The sequence below is a fragment of the Hyperoodon ampullatus genome (genome assembly GCF_949752795.1).
Source record: "Hyperoodon ampullatus genome assembly, chromosome: 4".
Lineage (NCBI taxonomy): Eukaryota > Metazoa > Chordata > Mammalia > Artiodactyla > Ziphiidae > Hyperoodon > Hyperoodon ampullatus.
Genome location: NC_136917.1, coordinates 16,228,084 through 16,252,913, shown reverse-complemented (window position 1 = coordinate 16,252,913; position 24,830 = coordinate 16,228,084). Strand labels below are relative to the sequence as shown.

The following is a 24,830-nucleotide window of genomic DNA, read 5'->3' as shown; positions in this document are numbered from 1 at the left end:
TCTCAACCCTATTTGTTTGTTTGTTTCTGCCGCATCTGCTTCAGCAACTGCAGTGAAGTGTCCCGTGGCTTCTTGCTCAAGTTCACATGTGTGAGGTTGTGCAGTGTGAAGCTCGGGAAGCTTTTGGGATCTGATTCTGACCTTCAGTTCCAAAAAGCTGCACTCTGGGGATGCAGGAGGGAATGGTGCTTAAAGGCTTCCCTGATTGTGGTTCTGCTGCTGGTGATGGCAGTGATGATCATAGTGGCAGTGGTAGTAATGGTAGGCATGGTGATGGCAGGGGCAGTAGTGATGGTGGTGATGATGGTGGCTTTAGTAATGACGGTAGTGGTGATGATGGTGGTGGTGGTGGTGGTGCTGCTGCTGCTGATGGTGGTGGTGATGATGATACAGATGATAGCTGCTGTATTTTGAGCTCTTGCTACAATGCTTAGAACAGCCATACTATTATTCCCAGTATACAGATGAGCAAACTGAGGCTCAGAGAGGTTGAGTGACTTGCCCGAGTTGGTGGAAGTGGGATTTTATTCCAGGCAGCCTGGCTCTCGAGTCTAGAGCCAGCAATCTTCACTGCTATACTCTCCTGCCTCTCACGATTAGTAGTACATCCTTATTAATATTCCAATTCAAGACCTTTTAGAGCCACACAGCAGCCAGAGTGATGCCTTCAGAGGGTAACTCTTTATATCACTGCTCTGCTGCAGCCCTTGTACGTGCTGCTCCCCCTGCGTGGAATTCTCTGTGCCCAGATCTTTCCCTGGCCGGCCCCTTCACATCCCTCAGGGCTCAGCTTGAATGTCACCTCCCAAGGAGGGCCCTCTGCCCAAAGACCTAGGCAGACTCTCCCGCCACCCACCCACCGCACCAATCCAGGCCCATGTTCCTCCAGCCTATCCTATTACCTGATCTGACAAATGATCTTGTCGTTTGGTTACGTGCCCATTGTCTTTCCCGCTCAGCTGCGAGCCCCCAAGGCCAGGGAGCTTGCCTGTCTGCTTGTTTGGCCTTATTTCAGCACCTGGCACATCACTGGCCTCAACATGGGGCTGAGGCATGAATCAACGAATGAACGGGGGTGTGGGAGAGAAAGATAAGAAATAAAATTCTTCACGTCTTTACTAGTTTGGACTAACTAGAGAAAGTCAGGCTGGTTTAGGAAGATCCGAATGACAGGGCTCTTTAAAAGGAGTGAGGCGTATTGCTTTCCCGCGTGCAGAGTGCGGTGCCCAGGTTGAATAGGGTGTTGCCTCTGGCCTTCCACAAATGTATTAAACAGATAGGAATGAACAAGCAGTTAGGAACGATTTGTAGTGGACCTATCAGCTGTGAATGTGTTTTCAAGGTGTTAGAAAATTTATTCTCTTTAGTCATTTAAATACTTCCCTGCAATCTTGTTGACACTGTTCCTCCGCTGATAACTGACAGTAAAAACAGTGAATTTCATCAGAGCCTTCCTGCGCATTTCAAATGAGCAAATTCCAACCTAACAACTGCCCCATCCCGCCCCTGCCAATGCCTTTCTAAGTGAGTGTGGGGAACTGAGGAATCCCATGTCTCTGTCCACAGCCTGGTGCTGGGGACAAGATGCTCAGAGACAGACTTGTACCAGGGAGATCTTCGGGCTGATTTACCATCTGCTGAGGTCTTAAAAGCTTTGGTGTTTTCCAAGATCCGTGAAAGAGCCTTCACTTTTTAAAGACGTGACATTTCTGTAAACACCTAGGAATAGAACATACACTACTTGGCCTCAAGATTTTGCAAACACACACATCCACCCTGAGACCTATACGAGCATGTTCATAGCAGCTTTATTAATAGTTGCCCCAAATGGGAAACAACACAAATGGCCAGCAACTGCAGGAAGAATACACAAACCGTGACAGAGTCACGTGGTAGAATACTGCACGGGAATCAAAAGGGAAGAGTTTACCGACGTATGCAACAGGGTAGGCAGATCTCATAGTCTCAGCTCAACTTGTGTTGAGTGAAGAAAACCAACCACAAAAGAATACGTACTCTATGATTCTGTTCAGATGAAGTTAAAGAGAAGGCAAACCTAGTCTCTGGAGCTGGGTGGCTGTGGGGAGTGAGGTTGACTGCACGGGGAATGGGGACCTTCTCGAGGTGATGGAAATGGTCTGTGTCTTAAGCTGGGTGGTGGTTACACCAGGTGTGTATGTATGGAAAAAGTCCCTGAGCTTAATGATTTGTGAACTTTACTGTGTGTAAGTAATTCTTCAATAAAGTGTATGTGTGTATATGCATGTATATACTGTATATATTATATATTTTAAACCATATATGAAAACCTTTTAAAAAAGTAAATTAACAAATACACAAACAAACCTCCTGAAACATGACTTCTGCTCCTGCTTTGGGCTAAGCTCTTCCCTTCGGGTGATCTCATTCCATCCTCACGCCTTCCCTGTGGGTCTGGCATTATTGTCTCCACTTCAGAGGTGAGAAGCCTGTAGCTCAGAGAGGGAAGGGGACTTGCTCGGTGTCACACAGCTGGTGAGTGGCGGAGCTGGCTCACTTTCCACCACACACAGGACTTTCTGAGCTGCCTCTGGGTCTGCCTGACCAAGTTCATGTTCACGTTTCGCTCAGGGATGCCGCTGGCCTTCTCCGCCTGGGGGATCGCCTCCTCACCCCCCAGCCCACAGTGGTTCTAACCCAGCTGTCTTGCCCACCCTCAGCATCCCTTCGTCAGCAGCATCACCAGCAACAAGGCTCTGCGGGAACTGGTGGCCGAGGCCAAGGCTGAAGTGATGGAGGAGATTGAAGACGGCCGGGATGAGGGGGAAGAGGAGGACTCGGGGGATGCCACCTCTGTAAGGCCTGGAGGAACGGGGGTGGGGGGTGGGGCATGCGGGAGGGACGGGATCCCCGCAGGCCTTGACTGGTGTGGGAGTGGCCCGGGCGGTGCAGGAAGGATTCCTTTCTGTTTATCCCCAGCTCAGAGGTCACAGGCCCCCACGCCACCAGTTACGTAAGACAGCACGTGGGCCGGGATGAGGCAGCAGGGCGTGTTGACCAAATCCTGTACGTTTTCAGGGAAGACCAGGAATCAGATTTTTATATGAGATCTTCCAGTTTTTAAAAGCTGGTAGTTGACTCATTTTGCTTCCCAGCCTTTTATCTGTTGTGGCTCACATACAAAATGAGGATGCGTGGGATCAATGCACATAAAGGCTGCACGTAATCAGAGGCAACGGGCCGAAGGACTCCGGCCACCCCAGACCCCGTCTGGCTGCCCTGAGTGCCCAGGGGACCCAGGTCTTGGCATATTCGTAACCCATCTGCAAGCTTCAGTGCTTGGCTGGCTGTAAATTTAAATTAAAGCTAATCTACATTTTTATAAAACATTTGAGCCAAACAAAACACGTCTGTGGGCTGGCTTCTGTCCTGAGCTTCTACTTTCGGATCCCTGGTCTAGCCATTTGGGGAGAGCCTCCCCCAGGAGGGGAGATTTGCTATACAGATGGTGCCGTGGACCTAATGAGGGAGGGCCTGGACTGTTGGGGATGGACAGTACAGCACTTTCTCAAGTTTAATTCATTCCTGGGAGGAGCCTGAGCTGGTGTGAATCCTCACCAGGACGAGGAACGGACGCCCCAAGGAGGACGAGTGGAATCAGCACAGTAAACACAGCCCTTACTGAGCCCCCGCTGGGTGCCGGGCATCCTGCAACTCAGAGGAGAACCCAGGCTCCATTTTACAGATGGGGAAACTGAGGTTCGAGTGGTGCAGTTGCTGAGCTCTTAGGTGGCAGGGCCAGGTGTGGGCTGGGAGTGGGAGGGGCAAGCAGCGTGTCTGGGGCCTGGTTCCAGGAGAGGGCGGGCAGCGAGGATGGGGAAGAGGCAGAAAGTGTCACGTCCCACCTGGTTTCTCCACAGGCAGAAGGCTGGTCTTTGTCATGAAGACAGTGGGGGGCCATGAGGGTTTCAGGCAGGGGCTGGGCGTTGCTGTGTGGATGTCAGGATCAGATCTGAAGTTTTGAACCATCATTGCTCTGGGTACTGAATAGAAGGTGGATTAGAGTTGCTTCTGAAGATTCCATATCCAAGGTTAAAAAAGCACAAGAGATGGGCTTCCCTGGTGGCGCAGTGGTTGAGAGTCCGCCTGCCGATGCAGGGGATGCGGGTTCATGCCCCGGTCTGGGAAGATCCCACATGCCGCTGGGCGGCTGGGCCTGTGAGCCATGGCCGCTGAGCCTGCGCGTCTGGAGCCTGTGCTCCGCAACGGGAGAGGCTACAACAGTGAGAGGCCCGCGTACTGCAAAAAAAAAAAAAAAAAAAAAGCACAAGAGGGTGCTTATGGTATGATTCTGTTAATATCAAGTTTAAAAGCAGACAAACTGACCTATAACACTTAGAGATCAAAGTCATCAAAGTCAGGACAATGATTGTGTCAGGGGGAGGGTGGACACAGGTCAGGGTCTCAGGACTTGGGACAGTGTCCCACTCCTGACCTGGAAGGTGGCTGTGTGGGTACTCACCTTATTCATTCGGTTGGACATTGATGTTCCATCCGCAGAAATCAGTGTTCTATTTCACAATAGCAACATTTTCAGTACTTTCTACCCCTGAAAAGCTCTAAAAAACAAAAACAAAACAAAAAAAGTGGCTAATGGGCTGAATCTAGCCCCTGGATAGGTTTGGCTTGGCCTTTCTGTGATTTTTTTAAAAATTTGAGTTAGTTGCCATCTAAAAATTGGGAGGTGTCATGTACAAGTCCAGATTTGAGCTTGTCTTGAAAAATTGGAGGTCTGGGCACAGGGGACCCATTTTCCCACGTTGTCACAATTGGCTGGAGCGGAGTAGCCACTGCCCCCTTTCGACAGGGCATGAGCTATCTAGCTGGCCACAGTTGCCTCCACTCCTAGGAGGAATACCTATTCCTCAAAGCAAGTAGTACAATAATTTTATTGTTAGTTAGGCAATAAGGAGTGGGGAGGACTGTGGCTTACTAGAGAGGGATGCCTATTGTACCTCCCTGGCCCACTTCACCTTGTGGGTGTCTGACTTTCTGACCTCACTGCATCTCTGACTCTTGCCTCGGACACACAGTAGCATGGCCTTGACTATGTTTTTTTTTTCTCCTAGCCTCTGGGGAACCACACTCGGGACTCCTCTGAGGTGAGTCAGCTGAGCCTCGATGCTGACAAGCTTCTCAAAGAATCATCTTTCACCCCACTGCCACCTAGCCAGCCTCAGGACATTGTGAATGGGCCCAACCAACCCTCTGGGGACACATCCCTCCAAGCCACCAGCCCCCCAGATGTGGCCCCTGGAAATGAGAACGGCTTAGCAGTGCCCGTGCCCCTCCGGAAGTCCCGACCGGTGTCCATGGATGCCAGGATTCAGGTATCCGAGGAGAAGCAAGCCACTGATGAGGGTGGGGACCTCAGTCCAGCAGCCAGCAGGTCCCAGAAAGCAAGCCAGAGCCGTCCCAACAGCAGCGCCCTGGAGACCTTGGGTGGCGAGAAGCTGGCCAACGGCAGCCTGGAGCTCCCTGCCCAGGCGGCTCTAGGCCCTTCCAAGAGGGACTCAGACTGTGGCAGCCTCTCCACCTCCGAGAGCATGGACTATGGCGCCTCCCTCTCAGCCGACCTGTCCCTGAACAGAGAGACGGGCTCTCTGTCTATCAAGGTAACGCTGCCCCTTGTGCCTCAGGCTTGGAGCAGGAAGCACTGCAGAATGTGTGGCTGCCCAGTTTTGGTGTTTGAAAGCATATGGTGGCTGCCTTCCATTATAAGTAGTTCATGAGACTGCTCTTTCTTTAAAGAGCTCTCCGTTTGATTCATAGTTAAACCCTCAAATATCTGAGTTCGGTCTGGGATTTAGTCATGTCAGGCAATTAATTGGTTTGGGTTTTAATTTCAGTTTGGGTTTCCATTTAAATTGGGTTTGGTTAAAGGCCCTGCTAAAATGGGGGAGAGACAATTCCAGAAGCGAAAGTTCTCTGACTTGGAGGTCAGCCGTATGGTCCAGCTGCCGACTGATTCAGTTAAAGGGAGTGGGCTCGAGGCTTCCTCCTGGCTCGTGGCTGTTCTGCAGGAGGTGGCATTGTGAACGACAGTAGCCACTGCACTTGAGACTCAGCACGAGGCCTGTACTGCAAAATGCTTAAAAGCAACCACACATGAGGCGCCTTCAGTCATCCCAGAGTACAGCCCAGCAAACAGAGGCTCAGGTGGGAGGTGAGGAGCTTGTCAGACTCCAGACTCTGAGCTCTGAATCCCACATGCCATTCTGCCCTCGCGGTGGGAGCTTTGGCCTGCTTGTCCTCAGGAAGGGCAGACCGCATCCCCGGCCCATCTCACAAATCGTGAGCTATTCGTGAACTCACTGTTGGTCACCTGATTGGCCACACTGAGGACCTCATCCCCAACCAAGGCTGAATTTACGGAAGGTTCCGCATCATTTTTGTTTTTTCCTTCCGTCACTTACTTGGTGAAAATGACACAGCAGAGACTCAGAAATATTGGCCAAATGAAAGGGAGCCAAAGGAGAGGCAGTCAGCCAGCACAATTAGCTTTGGGAACAGAAAGCAAGCACAGTTTTAACAGGTCACCAGGACAAGCGGAGACGGCAGCCGCTTTGATGTATAATCATCTTCCTTAGGATAGGGGGTCTGTCCGTTCTCTTCTTAAAAAAGACACTAAGGGTTAAAAAAAAAACAGTCACTTTTTTTTTCTTTTAAATAAAGGTTGACCCACCCAGAGCCGGGTCCCCACCTCTTCTCAAGGGTATTGAGAACATTCCTTTGCTGGTGGGCTGGCAGTGAGTCAGGGAACGCGGCTGTTCTGATAAGAGTCCACGGCTGCGTCAGCACCCTTGGCTTGACGGGGAGCCTGTTACCCCCAGGCGGAGGCCCTGTGACCAGCAGCAGCTCTAGTGTGAGGGCTGCACCCAGGCCTCCTTCCTCGCCCGCCATCTCCAGCCAGCCTGCATTTCTGGTTGCTAGCCCGACTCATCTTGAACTGAGTCCTGGGACACGTGAGCTGGATGCTGTAGGGCGAGGAGCTGCAGGGTGACCTTTCAGGGCCAATAGCATCCAGAGCTCCTGGGCGAGGTGCCATGGGAAGAGGTGGGAGCCTGCAGGGGAGGGGAACCCAGACCTCAGGGCCAAGGGCAGTCTGCTGGGCTCGACTGAGCGGGCACGGGGGTTAGCGCGAACTTTGAGGGCAGAGGCCTCCTGCTGGGCGCCACCCTGGCTCTCCCTGCACTCTCAGGCTGGCAGGCCCTCGGAAAGGCCGGCCTGGACTGCACCAGGAAGGGCCTCGGAAACCAGTGGAGAGGTCGGAGGGGAGAGGCCGTGATGACTTCCGTGCAGGCCCACAGGCCTCATCCGAATCAGGATGGAGGACTTTCAAAGGGTATTGAAATACCCTTAACTCCTCCTGGAGGAGTTCCGGCAGCACTGTGTAAGCAACCACACGTGAAAGGCATGATTATTCACAGGGAAAAGTAAAGATAAAGATTATGAATAATCTCATGGTGGCTCTAGATGGGCGTGGCCTCCTGTGGAATTCAGGTCAGGTCAGATTTGGCTGCCAAAGCAGTTATGAACTCTGGTTTTCCGGGCTCTTTGGATTTTGGCATTGAGGGTAAGAGCTCGTGGTCTGCAATAATAACCATCAAAAATAACTACCGGGCTTCCCTGGTGGCGCAGTGGTTGAGAGTCTGCCTGCCGATGCAGGGGACACGGGCTCGTGCCCCGGTCTGGGAAGATCCCACATGCCGCGGAGCGGCTGGGCCCGTGAGCCATGGCCGCTGAGCCTGCGCGTCCGGAGCCTGTGCTCCGCAATGGGAGAGGCCACAGCAGTGAGAGGCCCGCGTACCACAAAAAACAAACAAACAAACAAATACATACATACATACATACATACATACCTACATGCCGAGTGTGGAGCCCTTGCCGTGAGCTGGGTGTTGTTGTATGTCCCACCACCATCGCATCTTTGGAACCTCCTCTGACAGGTCGAGGAAGCTGAGGCTCGGACAGGACAAGGGACTTGCCCAGGGTCACAGAGCCAGTAGGTGGTAGAGGGAAGATTGGAACCCAGCTCGCTCTTTCTGACGCCACGTCTTGTGTGTGAGAGAGTGCTGGCAGCCAGCGGGCAGGGGATGGGCCGTGTCTGAAGGGCGAGATCAGGGAGAGGAACGGGCCCAGCGTCAGACACTCAGGCAAGAGGGGGACAATGGACAGTCACCTCCTACCTGGACGGGGCTGAGGCTCTGGGGCCAGGAGGGCTGGGGGCTGCACCCTCTGTGTCGCCCATGGATTCTTAGCTGTGATGCTGAGCTTTGCCTCATGATCTTCCCCGGCCAGAACTCGAGGCTGCACAATAAGACCCTCAAGAGGACACGCAAGTTTGTGGTGGATGGTGTGGAGGTGAGCATCACCACCTCCAAGATCATCAGTGATGATGAGAAAAAGGACGAGGAGATGAGATTTCTCAGGTAAGCCTGGGAAGGACCACTGATGGTGGTGATAGGGTGGGGATGCGGTGAGAGGGATGGGCGTGAGTCCTTCTGGTGCAAGAGCTGTTTGTCTGTCTACAGCATCAAGTGTGGGATCAAGGACACAAAAGGAAGCTGGCTTTGCCTGAGATCCTGCATTCTCTGACCCACCCAACCCCCCATCCACCAATCCATCCATCCACCCATCCATCACCTACCCACCTACCCAGCCCTCCACCCTCCCCTCCAGCCAGCCAGCCATTCACCCATGTATCCATACCCCCCAGCAGGTTGGGGGACATGGTGGTGACCCAGGTAGTTGAGGCTGTTGCCTTTGTAAAACTTACACCTCATGGGCCAACAAACAGCACGATAATTCTACAACAAACAGCAAGATAATTCCCAACTGTGGTACATGCTGTGAAGGGAATAATATGGGTGAAAGGATAGTGAGCCCCTGGGCTGGGGTCGGGGACACTGCTCTGTGGGAAATCCCCTGAGCAGAGCCAGGAGGTTGAGAGGAGCTGGCCACGAGCAGAGCCGGGGGATCACGGAGGGAACTGCAAGGCCAAGGCCTGAGGGTTGACCGCGTGGCTTGTTTAGGGACCTGAGAGGGCAGGGCTGGAGTGTGGAGTGAAGGTGGGAGGGAAAGGATGGGGAGCCGTCCCCGGGACCTGCAGGGCCAAGGTCATGTTGGAAGAGTGTGGATTTCATCCCCAGTGTAGCTGGAGTGAAGCAGCTGGAGAGTGACCCGCGGTAACATCCCTTTTGAAAGCCAGCTCTGCTGTCGTATGAGTCTGGGCATAGAGGGGGCAGGACTGATGCAGGGATCCAGGGAGACCCCGGCCAGGATGGTGGCCAGACAAGGGAAGAAGTGGTTGGATGCAGCATGCATTTTGGAGGCAAAACCCGTGAAACTGGAAGGGATTGGTGTGGAGAGGAGGGTGTGAGGCAAAGCTGTTTGCTAGGAACCATTTTGTACTTTTAAGGCGCTCAGCCCTCCTCAGGGAGACCCTATCTTGGCCGTTCCGTAAATTAGGAAACTGTTTCTTGGTGGGAACTTACCTGCCTCAGGTCATCCAGGTGAGAAGCTCTGTCTGTGTGAGGATTCTTCCCGGCTTCCACTGGACCAGGAAGCTTGCTTGGGGGCTGCCAGGGCCAGGGGTGAGGGGCTTCGTTAGGGAGGGAGGCCTTGGACTCACGAATCTCCCTTGAGGCCAGGCCTTTGAAGGCTAAATTCATGATTGATTTGTAGGACATCTCTAACATATCAAACACATTCATATCTTTAAAAAGCACAGGGACTTCCCTGGTGGTCCAGTGGTTAAGACGCCACACTCCCAATGCAGGGGGCCCAGGTTCAATCCCTGGTCGGGGAACTAGATCCCACATGCGTGCAGCAGCTAAGACCCAGTGCAGCCAAAAATAAATAAATAAATATTTTTTTTAAAAAAGAAACAAGGCCTGATTTTCCTAGAGGGGTGGGATAGGGAGGGTGGGAGGGAGACGCAAAAGGGAGGGGATATGGGGGTATATGTATACGTATAGCTGATTCACTTCGTTATACAGCAGAAACTAACACACCATTGTGAAGCAATTATTCTCCAATAAAGACGTAAAAATAAGTAAGTAAGTAAGTAAGTAAGTAAAATAAAAAGGAGAAAAAAAAAAAGCACAGACATTCCAAAGCCAAATAGAAGCAGTTTTGGATGCCTGGGGGGCATTTCTGCCCTCTAGGAGCCAGGGGGATGAGAGGCAGACTTTTCATTGGTGGAGTTTCTGCGTGCATGCATATGCGTGTGCATACACGCACACACACGCACGCACACGCGCACGCACTGGTGTCCTCATCTGTGTGCGCTGGAGAGGCTTGAGGCCGGGGGAGGGGTGGGTGTGGTTGGTCTTCGAGGATGACACCACCTTCTGTTTTAATGGTCACCTGGGAGGTAACCTGTACTCCTCACTCTTCAGACCCCAAGGGCTCAGTTTCCTTTCCGTCACCTCCCCTCTGGGCAGTTCAGGTTCCTGGGGTTGAAATTCCAGACCCAGCACACCCCGTCTAGAAGCAATGCCTCTGGCCCTGGCACTGGGCCTCCACCTTCCTCCCAAGCAGAGGAGTGGGTGCCACTTAGGTTTGAAAGGTAAGATTTAGCCGCTGTGGAGAAGAGGTGCTCACAGGGAAAGAACAAGGCTTTGCTTGTTTGCCTCCCGTGGTCTGAAGGTCCGCACGTCCTGTCAGTGTGGCCAGACCGCCAGGCTGCGAGCTGTGGCGGGCTCTGGCCCACGTCCCTGGTCTTACCTGGATCCTAGCATTTCTGGAGGATTGGGTGACACGTAGGCTTTTGAATGGTGTCACCGAATAGTTGCTCTCACAGATTGAGGCTGCTAGGTCAGAGTCCCTTCTGGTTTTGCCTAAACTTGCTGGTTCTTTCCTTCTCAAGCCTGTGTCTGCCTGCCCTTTCCTTGTGAGAACTCGGGTTGGTCAAGGAGGAAATGTCAGAACCTGGCTGCATACCTTCTTCTCTGTTCATTTTTTGGTCAGTTGTTCTCTGAGCCTTAGTCTCTCTTGTGTCGGGGTCTCCCTCTCTTTGTCAGCTCTCAGCAATCACCTCCTGCCTCCTCTCTTCCCAAATGCAGAGGCTCCCAAGGAAGCTTTCTTCTGTGCTTCTAGAAAGCATTTCTGGCTTTTCCCAGAGACTGGGCAGCCTTTACCTCTTCTTCCTCATTATCATATGAGAAGTTACCACTTGGGGAGTGATTGCCATGTGCCAGGCAGACACTACAGGTATCATCTCATGTAACCTTAAAGAACCTGAGAGGTAAAGATTCTCTCCCCATTTTACAGATGCAGGAACAGAGCCTGCAAAGACTGAGCGACTGCCTAAGGGGAAGTGAGCTGAGCTAAGATTCAAATAAGGCGCCCCGACACCTGAGAGCGTGCAGGCCTCTCCTCCTGCAGCTGTTAGTGGGCAGTTCCTGAGTAGCTGTACCCGCTCAGAGCTGTGAGGAAAGCCCCACAAGGGGGGTGGCCATGGTACAGGCTGCAGACGCTGGACTGGAATAGGACACAGGCTGCCAGGGAACCGCCCCCTGTTCACAGTCAGGAGGCCCAAGTTCTTTCTGCATCATTTTAATTTCTGATTCCATAAATGATACATACCAATTTTTAATGGACTTGCCCAGAAAGAAACACAGTGGGTGGGGTTTATCCCACCAGTGTTTTTTCTGTGTACACACATATACACAGTGACAATAGGTATGTTACCAAATGAAGGTACACTGTGTGGTTGGGGTCAAATTTTTATTGTATTTACATTTTGAATAGGTAATATCATGGTTCAAAACTCAACAAGAAAAAGAGGGTAAACAGTGAAAAATTTCCCTCTCACTTTTCTGCCAGCCATCCAGCTCACCTCCTTGTGTTAATATTTTACAGTGTAATCCTTCCAGAAACACTCGGTGTTTAAATAGGAAAGTAAACACACACATGCACACGTGCACACACATATAGGGTCCTTTTTGTTTTTCACCCAGATGGTAGGTAGCATAAAAGACCCATACTCTTCAACAGCTTGCTTTTTTCATTCAGGGATCAATCCCTATCTGTTCATAAAGAATTGCTGCATTTTTCATAGATTTTTTTCCATGTAATTCAATATCTCTGAGAACTTGATTTTTTTAATGGTTGTATAAAATTACATCAGATGGACATATTTAATTAGACTATATTGATGGACATTTGCTTCTAATTTTGTACTATTATAAATAGCGTTGTTATGAATATCCCTATTCAATTTTGTTGTGCATCTATGATTATCTCTTTAGAATCAGTATCCAGAAGTGGAACCTACTATGTCAAAAGGCAGAGACTTATTGCATTGTCCTCCGGAAATGTGTCAGTTTGTACATATCAGCAGTATATGAAAGTATCAATTTCCCCTATATTCTTGCCTATTTAATGAAGATGTTATTTCTTTTTAATTTGTATTTCATATCCACATAGCTAATTTAAAGATTTTGTCTTTTGTTTCATGTCTGTCCATGTTCTGTGCCACTTTTTAAAATTAGGATATTCCTGTTTTTCTTATTGATTTGGAAGCACTCTTTATATATTAAAATTATTAATGTTTTGTCTGTCAATAAATGTCAAATAAAGTCTGAGTTCTAAGTTCGCGTCATGCCTCTACCCCAGTCTTGTGTGACGCCTCTCCACGCCCCAGCCTTCAGTGTCCCTAGCTATGAGTTATGTGATCACTGAGGGCACTTTCTGACTGAAATGTCCACATCCTTCCACCCTTCAGGCGCCAGGAACTCCGAGAACTTCGGCTGCTCCAGAAAGAAGAGCATCGGAACCAGACCCAGCTGAGCAGCAAGCATGAGCTGCAGCTGGAGCAGATGCACAAACGTTTTGAACAAGAAATCAATGTGAGCGTGAGAAAAGATGGGTCCCTATAGGGCTTCTTGCTTCCATAGTTTCTTTAAGCGGAAGTTGCAGAGTGAGGATGATTGGGCATGGAGAATAATTCACAACAATTGCCCAATTCCTCTGTTTCCTGTTCTCATTAGGCATTGACTTATAAACACAGCATTGCGTGAAGGTCATGATGCTCCTCTGAGTCACACAGGAGGATCTCTAGAGGGGACATAACCTTTACTGAGCCCCATGCAACAACCCTGCGAGGTAGATGGTCTGGTCTTCCTTTTGCACATGAGCAAAAGACTCAGAGAGGTTCAGTGACTTGTCCCAGGTCACACAGCAAAGAGGTGGTAGACCCGGGATTCAAGCCCAGGTCTGAGCACAGGCTCTGGGCTTTCCCCATCTCCCTCCCAGATATAAGGTGACTTTCCTGAATTTCCCTTTCTGCTCCTTCCAGGCCAAGAAGAAGTTCTTTGACACAGAGCTGGAGAACCTGGAGCGTCAGCAAAAGCAGCAAGTGGAGAAGATGGAGCAAGACCATGCTGTGCGCCGCCGGGAGGAGGCCAAGCGGATCCGCCTGGAGCAGGAGCGGGACTACGCCAGGTTCCAGGAGCAGCTCAAGCTGATGAAGAAGGAGGTGAATACGTGTTGGGTGGAAGCAGGGGTGTCTAGGAGGATTAGGACCCTCTCAGTTGCAAGTAATCAAAACCCAACTCAACCTGGCCTCAGAAACAGGGAATTTTGGGGAGCTTGTGTACATGAAAAGCTCACATCCAGCTATGTCTGGATCGACACCCTCCAGCTGTGCCATTAGGAGCCCCTTCCCCATCATTTGGGCTCTGCTTTCCTCTGTGTGGATTTGGTTTCGGGCAGGCCCTCGCCATGTGGCCTCAGGCAGCTTCCTGTACATCCCCCCAGCTTAGCAGCCCTCACTGAAAGAGAGCAGGGGGAAGGAAGGGATGGCAGTTCAGGGAAACTTGAGATGCTGTCTCCAGAGGGGCAGTGGGTGCTGGATGGGTGCACACACGTCCTCCATGCCTACTCTCCCTTCTCCCAGAAGAGCAGCCCCCTAGTTTGGACCTATGTGCCTGTTCTCCCTCTTTACCCATCCAGCTGGAGGGGGAAGTGGGAGGTGGCATAGAGGTAGGTGGTCCTGAGACAAGGGCAGGGTGGCGTATTTCTCAGCCTGCCCAGGGAAGGGCATCTGGGTCCCAGAGAGCAGCCCACACCTCCCCCTGTGGAGCCAGACACTGGGAAGCTGGGACAGACTTTCTTTCCTAAACTCTCAGGAGGAAGGAGGCGGACGAGGAGGGTAGGAGCCCTGGGGCAGGCATACCAATCAAGGCTGCTTCCCAATCTCCAGATGGGAGCAGTGGGTGAACAGCTTCTAAGGGTAGTCCATGGTGCTCGGGGACCTCAGAACCCAGCTCCTAGACTTTACTGTGACGGACGTGACATTTGGTGTATCCAAGGGCCCTCCGGTGGCTGCCTGTGGGAACCGGGGCCACTGGCTGGCTGAGCAGGGCCAGGGCTGGGATGAGACAACTTGTCTAGGGCACAGAATTTAAGGAGGTGCCAAAAAACTCCATAATCAAGATAAATAATATTCTGATGCAGTGTTTTAAAATAAAAATTCATGTAAAATATTCATGATGAACAGAATATCAGCTATTTAAAACAGAGGCAGGGGACTTCCCTGGCGGTCCAGAGGTTAAGACTCTGCGCTTCCACTGCAAGGGGCGCAGGTTTGATCCCTGGTCGGGGAACTAAGATCCCACGTGCCGCATGGTGCAGCCAAAAATAAATGAAATGAAATAGAATAAAATAAAATAGGCAGAATCCGACAGGGCTGGGGTTAGTGTGAGGCGATGGGGCTGAGCCCTGCAAGTATAGGACTTGATCCTGTCTGTATTTGAATTTTGTTCATAATTTTTTTTTTTTTTTTTTTTGCGGTACGCGGGCCTCTCACTGTTGTGTCCTCTCCCGTTGCGGAGCACAGGCTCCGGAGGCTCAGGCTCAGCGGCCATGGCTCACGGGCCCAGCCGCTCCGCGGCATGTGGGATCTTCCCGGACCGGGGCACGAACCCGTGTCCCCTGCATCGGCAGACGGACTCTCAACCACTGCACTACCAGGGAAGCCCATGTTCATAAATTTTTTTTTTGGCATGAATTTTGAGTTTTTAAAATTGTATTTATCTTGATTACTGAGTTTTTTTGGCATTCCCTTTTGTGCCTGAGGTGAGTGCCTTGACTTACCCTGGTCCTGAACCTCCTGCTGAGAGATGGGCCAGTGGGCCGAGATGTGTGGTGGGGAGGAGGGAGAAGCGGTTACTAAGCACATCCCCCGCTCCAATGCTGGGAGCACAGACTTGGTTCCAAGTCTCGGCTGTGTGGCTCAAAACGAACTGCTGGGCTTTGGACAAGCTACAGGCAGACCTTGTTTTAATGCACTTGGCAGCTACTGTGTTTTCTTTTTTTTACAAGTTGAAGGTTTGTGGCAACCCTGCGTTGAGCAAGTCTTTCTGCACCATTTTTCCAACAGCATTTGCTCCCTTCCTGTCTCTGTGTCACATTTTGGTAATGCTTGCATATTTCAAACTTTATCATTATGATTATATTTGTCATGGTGATCTGTGATCAGTGATCTTTGATGTTACTTTTGCAAAAATATTACAACTCGCTCAGATGATGATGAGCATTTTTTTAGCAATAAAATATTTTTTAAGTTATATACAATTGTTTTTTTAGACATAATGCTAATGCACACTTAACAGACTACAGTATAGTGTAAAGATAACTTTTTCTATGCACTGGGAAACCAAGATATTCACGTGACTTGCTTTATTGAGATGTTTACCTTATTGTGGTGGTCTGGAACCGAGCCAGCAATATTTTTTGAGTTCTTGCCTGAGTTCTGGCTGCCTTCTGTCACAGTGAGAGTTATTCAGCTACTGTTCTATTGAATATCTACATGTGTGGCACTGTATGAGGTGCCAGGGATACTGTAATGAACAAAATAGATAGGGTTCCTACACTCGAGGAGTTGTTCATTGCCAGGGAAACCAGGAAAAAAAAAGCACAACATCAAATAAAAAAACACTTGCCCATTCCAGACATGCTGTGAGAGCAAATAGTTTGGTTAACTAGAGAAGTTACGGAGAGATCAGTATGTGACATTTAGGCTGAGACCAGAAGGATGTTTCTAGGAGGGTGGAACGCCATGTGCAAAGAACATTCCAGTAATAAGAACATGCCAGGAGGGTGGAACAGCATATGCAAAGGCCCTGAGGTGTGGGAAAAAGCTTGGAAAGAACTGGGAAAATGATCAGTGTGGTAGGAGCTTAGGAAGCGATTGGGAGATTCAGACGAGATGAAATCAGACAGGTAGAGAGGGGCCAAATCCCAGAGGGAGGTGAGTCAGAGGCAGGAGTTTGCTGTTTGATTCGGCGCTGTTTACCGTGCATTCCTCTCAGATATTTTGAGCATTAAATGAGAAGCACCCAGTGTCTGCCCCAGAGCAAGTACACCGCGGATTCCAGTTTCCTCTTGGTGCCTCACCCCGTCATGTATGCGCACCCTTTGTACGTGCGGGTGGGGGAAGGAGTTGTGGGGACTGTAAAAGTGGGAAAAAGAGGAGGTGCCTGGGACGGGGAGGTGTGAGGGGTCGCCACGGAGTTCCTCGCCCTTGGCCGGCACCGACCTTTAACAAAGGTGGACGTTCTTGTTGTTGGCAGCGTTCTGGGAGGGTTTTCAAGCCGGTCAGTGAATTCTGAGGCAGTGCGTGGGATCTGGTACTTGAGCTTCTACTCAGATTCAGTTTTTAGGTTTTTCTTTTTCCCTGGGTGTTTTTCTTCAAAAAGTTTTCATGGAAAGAAAAAGCTTGACCTCTTTGCCCTTTTGGCTTCTGCCGTTTGGTAAGACTGTGACCCTGTCACTGTCCTCTCATGAGGCATTGTTGCTGCCAGGACTCCGGCTCGCTGACTGAACAGAGCTGCTGGCTTTAACCTGCTTCACGGTGGAGCCAGGCAAAGTGTAGGCTTGCGCTTGCTTCTGGTTCCCAGAGCTAGCTGCGGGGGTTTTGTTACTTAATTAATCAGTGTATATTTTTAGAGGTCCTACTGTTTGTCACCTGTGTGTTAGGCAGTGATGAGCAAATCATACACAGCCCCCGTCCTCAGATTTGCCATTGTTGTAAGAGGCTGCATGTTACATGGTTATAAGAAGTTTCAGAACGTACTATATTTTTATCAGAGGGAGTAAAGGGGGAAGATGGTCTTTTCCACTTGTAAAGAGAGAAGCAAGTTCTTTTAGGATGACATCATAGGGAAGTGGTTGTGTGGGCCTGGAGTCAGAGAGACCCGAGTTTGAATCCCGGCTCTGAACCCAGGCAAGCTGCTTCAACTCACAGAGCCTCTGTCTTCTCTGTGAAAGCAGGTAATGACAGGATAACTCATGAAGCTGTTCTGGATAGAGACTAAATGACAGAATGCAGGCCAGGCACCTGGCACCTGGTAAGCACTTACTGCATGGTGGCCCTTTCGGTTATTCTTACCATTATCATTATTATCAGTTTCCAAAGTAAGGTCTAGAGATTCTTGCTGGTGGGGGCCGGTGAAGGGCTTTGCTTCATGGTACCCCCCCAGGTGTCCCACGGTTCCATGTCCCGCCATTGCCTACTCCACAGTCCGAAGACCTTTGATCACAAAGGTCACCTGTATGAGGGCTGCTGGTGAAGCCCAGCAGGGAGGCTTGGGTACGCCCTTGGATTGGTGGTTAGGATGTAGCAGCAGGGGTGAAGGACAAAAGTGGGAATGAGTAGGACCCCCAGTTGAGCAGGCTCTGAACTACCCACAGATGCATTAGCCAGCCCAGTGCTGCATCAGAGAAATCCACACGTGGATGCTGGAGAAGAAGACCATACAGAGACCCATGTGGACTTGACTTTAATCAGTTCAGAGCAAGGAAGGGTTCACCCTGTCCATCTCCCTATGATCCACTGAATGTGAGAAAGCCAGTCATGATGTGATCTCAGGCATAGAAAACATACAAAAATAACAGAGGGTAAAACTTGAGATGCCTCATGGGACCTCTTTCATGGTTACAGCAATTGTTATGAAATATCATACTAATGACCTTCCAGCATTTGGGAGGTATGCATATAGGAAAAATCATTATTAGTAAGCTAGTTGAATGGGGACGTGTTTATTCTTCATTGTTGTTTCAAGTAATTAACTAAATCTAGTACTGTGTGTGTCTACATATAGAAATATAATAAATGTATAATAAGTGTGTTCTATGAGAATGGAATTGATGGTCTGGTCCTCAGTCCCCATACACACACAGTACACTTAACATCCACGAGAAACTCAGTGGACAATTGTAACTTACTTCTTAGATCATCTAAATTTGAAAACAAATTCAATCAGTCTTGAAGGAAAGCTTTCCAGAACTCTTTGTTTTCCTGCCTTCCTAGACAAAACTCATTAAACATAATTTAACTATTTCTTAAATAGTTTGGATCTCTATAACATCACAGAGTTATATTCCTGGAAGGACCCTAGAAGTTTTAGCTAAAAGCCAGATAATTTTTTCTGATGAGAAAATGGGAAACAAGTCCAGGGACTGTTCCAAAGGTGTGCAGTTGGACCAGAAAGCAGGATTTCTGACATGTAGTAGAAAGCCTCTCTTTATAGACCTCAGCCAGAGTGGCGCTGGTACATCCCTGTCCTCAGGGGTTACTTATGAGCAGGTCCAGGTGTCCCTTTGCTAAGTAGCTCCATGTGACTCTACTCTGGATGTTCTTTTGCTTTCTCCCTCCATTGTCAGTGGTATAAGACTTCTTACTGTTTTCAGTGCCTTTAGCAGAAACCTCCAGACCCTTTTCTAAACTGCTGTTTCTCATCTTCTGTCCTGGAAAACCGCATCATCAAGCTTGAAAAGCACACTTCTAAGCTAATGCATCCTTTCAATTGTATGATGCCTTGAATGGGGCTGTCAGAGGCGTTTTGACAAACACCTGACTGGTGCTGAATTATGGTTAGGTACCATATATCCAAGGGAGCCCCTGGAAATGGAAGGTGAAGTGGCACAAATGAGATTTTTGAGATATTTTATGAGGACTTCTAACACAGTGATTCTCAACCAGGGACTCTTTTGCTCACCAGGGGACATTTGGCAGTGTCTAGAAACATTTTTGTTGTCACAGCTGGGGAGAGGGTGCTACGGCATCTAGTGGGTAGGGGCAGCGATGCTAATAACATCCTGCATAGTGCGTAGGACATCCCTCTCAACAAAGAATTATCTGCTTCCAAAGTCAATAGGGCCAAGGTTGAGAAACCCTAATCCAAGGCCATTAAAGCTAAAGAACAAAGGGGCAGAATTCAGATTACAAACCTAAAACCATGAAAGAAAACATCCAAGAACTGAAGAAGAGACAATAAAGAATAGCTGATAGGATTTTGGGGTCAGATGATAGTGTATATTTAACTTTAGGAGAGGCCTCCAAACTTTCCCAAGAGAGTCTGTATTATTTTACATCTCCAAGACAATGTGTGAGAGTTCCAGTTGCTCCACATCGTCACCAGTACTTGGTATTATCAGTTTTATTTTTTCTGTTTTAGCCATTCTGATAGGAAGTGGTAGCTCATTGTGGCCTTTTATTTGCATTCATTAATGACTAAAGTTGAGTATCTTTTCCTGTGCTTTTTTGCTATCTATATATCTTTTTTGGTGAGGTACCTGTTTAAACCTATTGCCCATTTATTTAACTGGGTGATTTGTTTTTTTATTACTGAATTGTGACAGTTATTTTTACATTCTGAATACAAGTACTTTGTCAGTTATATATTTTGCAAATGTTTGCTCCCAGTCTGTGGCTTGTCTTTTGATTCTCCTAACAGTGTCTTGCATAGAGCAGAAGCAGTTAATTTTGGTGAAGTCCAGCTTATCATTTTTTCTTAGGGATCGTGCTTTTAGCGGCTTATCTAAGAAATCTTTGCATAACACAAGGTCACATGTTTTAGATGTTTTATAATTTTAGGTTTTATATTAAATGCATAATATATGGGTGAGTTTCACTACTATTATCATTATTGTTTTGCCTGTGGGTGTCCTAGCACCTAGTTTTCTAGCACCATTTGTTGAAAAGACTATGCTTTCTCCACTGACTTGCCTTTGCATCTTTGTGCAAAATCAATTGACCACACATTTATGTGTCTATACCTGGACTCTCTGTGCTGTTCTATCTTTTACCAGTTCAACAATGTCTTGATAAATACATTTTTACAGTAAATTTTGAAATCAAGTAGTGTGAGTCCTCCAACTTTGTTCCTTTTTTCAAAATTGTTTTGGCTATTCTAGGTCCTTTGCCTATCCATATACACCATAGAATCAGCTTTTTGATTTCTATAAAAATGTCTGCTGGGATTTTTGATTGAGATTGAGTTGAATCCATGGATCAAGTTAAGGAGAAGGGAATCTGAACAATATTGAGCCTTCCTTTCCATAAACACAGTACATCTCTCCATTCATTTAGATCTTCTTTGACATCTTTCCTTAGTGTTCTTTTTTAGTTTTCAGCATACAGATTCAGCATATATTTTGTTAGAATTATTCTCATTTCATATTTTTTTGGTGCTGTTCTACAAGGTGCTATTTTTTTTTTTTTTTTTTTTTTGCGGTATGTGGGCCTCTCACTGTTGTGGCCTCTCCCGTTACGGAGCACAGGCTCCGGACGCGCAGGCCCAGCGGCCATAGCTCACGGGCCCAGCAGCTCCGCGGCATGTGGGATCTTCCCAAACCGGGACACGAACCCATGTCCCCTGCATCGGCAGGCGGACTCTTAACCACTGCGCCACCAGGGAAGCCCCAAGGTGCTATTTTTTAATGTCAGTTTCTTTTTTTTCTTCATTTGTGAGTATACAAGAATTTATTTTTATTTAATTAATTAATTTTTTAAACATCTTTATTGGAGTATAATTGCTTTACAATGTTGTTTTAGTTTCTGCTGTATAACAAAGTGAATCAGCTGTATGTATACATATATCCCCATATCCCCTCCCTCTTGTGCCTGCCTCCCACCCTCTCTATCCCACCCCTCTAGGTGGTCACAAAGCACCAAGCTGATGTCCCTGTGCAATGCAGTTGCTTCCCACTAGCTATCTATTTTACATTTGGTTGTGTATATACGTCAGTGCTACTCTCTCACTTCATCCGAGCTTAACCTTCCCCCTCCCCGTGTCCTCAAGTCTGTTCTCTACGTCTGTGTCTTTATTCCTGTCCTGCCCCTAGGTTCATCAGAACCATTTTTTTTTTTAGATTCCATATGTACGTGTTAGCACATGGTATTTGTTTTTCTCTTTCTGACTTACTTCATTCTGTATGACAGTCTGTAGGTCCATCCACCTTACTACAAATAACTCAGTTTCGTTTGTTATTATGGCTAATATTCCATTGTATACATGTGCCACATCTTCTTGATCCATTCATCTGTGAGTGGACACTTAGGTTGCTTCCATGTCCTGGCTATTGTAAATAGTGCTGCAATGAACATTGGGGTACATGACTCTTTTTGAATTATGGTTTTCTTGGTATATGCCCAGTAGTGGGATTGCTGGGTCATATGGTAGTTCTAGTTTTAGTTTTTTAAGGAACCTCCATACTGTTCTCCACAGTGGCTATATCAGTTTACATTCCCACCAAGAGTGCAAGAGGGTTCCCTTTTCTCCACACCCTCTCCAGCATTTATTGTTATTAGATTTTTTGATGATGGCCTTTCTGACCAGTGTGAGGTGACACCTCATTGCAGTTTTGATTTGCATTTCTCTAGTGATTAGTGATGTTGAGCATCCTTTCATGTGTTTGTTGGCAATCTGTATATCTTCTTTGGAGAAATGTCTATTTAGGTCTTCTGCCCATTTTTGGATTGGGTTGTTTGTTTTTTTGATATTGAGCTGCATGAGCTGCTTGTATATTTTGGAGATTAATCCTTTGTCAGTTGCTTCATTTGCAAATATTTTCTCCCATTCTGAGGGTTGTCTTTTGGTCTTGTTTATGGTTTCCTTTGCTGTGCAAAAGCTTTTTTTTTTTTTTTTTGCAGTATGCGGGCCTCTCACTGCTGTGGCCTCTCCCGTTGCGGAGCACAGGCTCTGGACGCGCAGGCCCAGCGGCCATGGCTCACGGGCCCAGCTGCTCCGCGGCATGCGGGATCCTCCCGGACCAGGGCACGAACCCATGCCCCCTGCATCGGCAGGCGGACTCCCAACCACTGCGCCACCAGGGAAGCCCAAAAGCTTTTTTTTTTTTAATTTATTTTATTTACATTTTCTTTTTTGGCTGCGTTGGGTCTTCGTTGCTGCGTGCGGGTGAGTGGGGGCTACTGTTCATTGTGGTGCGCGGGCTTCTCATTGTGGTGGCTTCTCTTGTCGCTGAGCACCGGCTCTAGGCTCACGGGCTTCAAGTTGTGGCACGTGGGCTCAGTAGTTGTGGCTTGTGAGCTCTAGAGCACAGGCTCCATAGTTGTGGCACACGTGCTTAGTTGCTCCATGACATGTGGGATCTTCCTGGACCAGGGCTTGAACCCGTGTCCCCTGCATTGGCAGGCGGATTCTTAACCACTGCGCCACCAGGGAAGCCTGCTGTGCAAAAGCTTTTAAGTTTCATTAGGCCCCATTTGTTTATTTTTGTTTTTATTTCCATTTCTCTAGGGGTGGGTCAAAAAGGATCTTGGCTGTGATTTATGTCAGAGTGTTCTTCTTATGTTTTTCTCTAAGAGTTTTGTAGTGTCTGGCCTTACATTTAGGTCTTTAATCCATTTTGAGTTTATTTTTGTGTATGGTATTAGGAAGTGTTCTAATTTCATTCCTTTACATGTAGCTGTCCAGTTTTCCCAGCACCACTTATTGCAGAGGCTGTCTTTTCTCCATTTTATATTCTTGACTCCTTTGTCAAATATAAGGTGACCGTATGTGTGGGTTTATCTCTGGGCTTTCTATCCTTTTCTATTGATCTGTATTTCTATTTTTGTGCAAGTAGCATACTGTCTTGATTACTGTAGCTTTGTAGTATAGTCTGAAGTCAGGGAGTCTGATTCCTCCAGCTCTTGTTTTTCTTTCTCAGGATTGCTTTAGCTGTTCAGGGTCTTTTGTGTTTCCATACAAATTGTGAAATTTTTTGTTCTAGTTCTGTGAAAAATGCCATTGGTAGTTTGATAGGGATTGCATTGAATCTGTAGATTGCTTTGGGTAGTATAGTCATTTTCACAGTGTTGATTCTTCCAATCCAAGAACATGGTATATCTCTCCATCTGTTTGTATCATCTTTAATTTCTCTCATCAGTGTCTTATAATTTTCTGCATACAGGTCTTTTGTCTCCTTAGGTAGGTTTATCCCTAGGTATTTTATTCTTTTTGTTGCAGTGGTAAATGGGAGTGTTTCCTTAATTTTTCTTTCTGATTTTTCATCATTAGTTTTAGGAATGCAAGAGATTTCTGTGCATTAATTTTGTATCCTGCTACCTTACCAAATTCATTGATGAGCTCTAGTAGTTTTCTGGTAGCATCTTTAGGATTCTCTATTTATAATATCATGTCATCTGCAAACAGTGACAGCTTTACTTCTTTTCCGAATTGGATTCGTTTTATTTCTTTTTCTTCTCTGATTGCTGCGGCTAAAACCTCCAAAACTATGTTAAATAATAGTGGTGAGAGTGGGCATCCTTGTCTTCTTCCTGATTTTACAGGAAATGGTTTCAGTTTTTCACCATTGAGAACGATGTTGGCTGTGGGTTTGCCATATATGGCCTTTATTATGTTGAGGTAAGTTCCCTCTATACATACTTTCTGGAGGGTTTTTATCATAAATGGGTGTTGAATTTTGTCAAAAGCTCTTGCTGCATCTATTGAGATGATCATACGGTTTTTATCCTTCAGTTTGTTAATATGGTGTATCACATTGATTGATTTGCATATATTGATGAATCCTTGCATTCCTGGGATAAACCCCACTTGATCATGGTGTATGATCCTTTTAATGTGCTGCTGGATTCTGTTTGCTAGTATTTTTATTTTTTATTTTTTTTATTTTTTATTTTTTATTTATTTTTTATTTTTATTTTTTGCGGTATGCGGGCCTCTCACTGTTGTGGCCTCTCCCGTTGCGGAGCACAGGCTCCGGACGCGCAGGCTCAGCGGCCATGGGTCACAGGCCCAGCCGCTCCGCGGCATGTGGGATCTTCCCAGACCGGGGCACGAACCCGTGTCCCCTGCATCGGCAGGCGGACTCTCAACCACTGCGCCACCAGGGAAGCCCTGTTTGCTAGTATTTTGTTGAGGATTTTTGCATCTATGTTCATCAGTGATATTGGTCTGTAGTTTTCTTTTTTTGTGACATCTTTGTCTGGTTTTGGTATCGGGGTGATGGTGGCCTCGTACAATGAGTTTGGGAGTGTTCCTCCCTCTGCTATCTTTTGGAAGAGTTTGAGAAGGATAGGTGTTAGCTTTTCTCTAAATGTTGGATAGAATTCGGCTGTGAAGCCATCTGGTCCTGGGCTTTTGTTTGTTGGAAGACTTTTTAATCACAGTTTCAATTTCACTGCTTGTAATTGGTCTGTTTATATTTTCTATTTCTTCCTGGTTCAGTCTGGGAAGGTTGTGCATTTCTAAGAATTTGTCCATTTCTTCCAGGTTGTCCATTTTATTGGCATATAGTAATCCCTGATGATTCTTTGTATTTCTTTGGTGTCAGTTGTTACTTCTCCTTTTTCATTTCTAATTCTGTTGATTTGAATATTCTCCCTTTTTTTCTTGATGAGTCTGGCTAGTGGTTTATCAATTTTGTTTATCTTCTCAAAGAACCAGCTTTTAGTTTTACTGACCTTTGCTACTGTTTCCTTCACTTCTTTTTCATTTCTTTCTTTTTTTCTTAATTTACTTACTTATGTATTT

General features: G+C 47.6%; 1 protein-coding gene across 1 annotated transcript in view; it reads left to right on the top strand.

Moving 5' to 3' along the window:
* STK10 (serine/threonine kinase 10) overlaps positions 1-24,830 on the top strand; it is a gene marked incomplete at both ends in the record, with an annotated part of 124,746 nt that overhangs the window by 78,252 nt on the left and 21,664 nt on the right. The window contains 5 exons of the mRNA XM_079703154.1: positions 2,700-2,834; positions 5,109-5,654; positions 8,341-8,471; positions 12,773-12,896; positions 13,346-13,525. Coding sequence (XP_079559280.1) covers positions 2,700-2,834; positions 5,109-5,654; positions 8,341-8,471; positions 12,773-12,896; positions 13,346-13,525 — 1,116 coding nt within the window. The remainder of the gene's footprint in view (positions 1-2,699; positions 2,835-5,108; positions 5,655-8,340; positions 8,472-12,772; positions 12,897-13,345; positions 13,526-24,830) is intronic.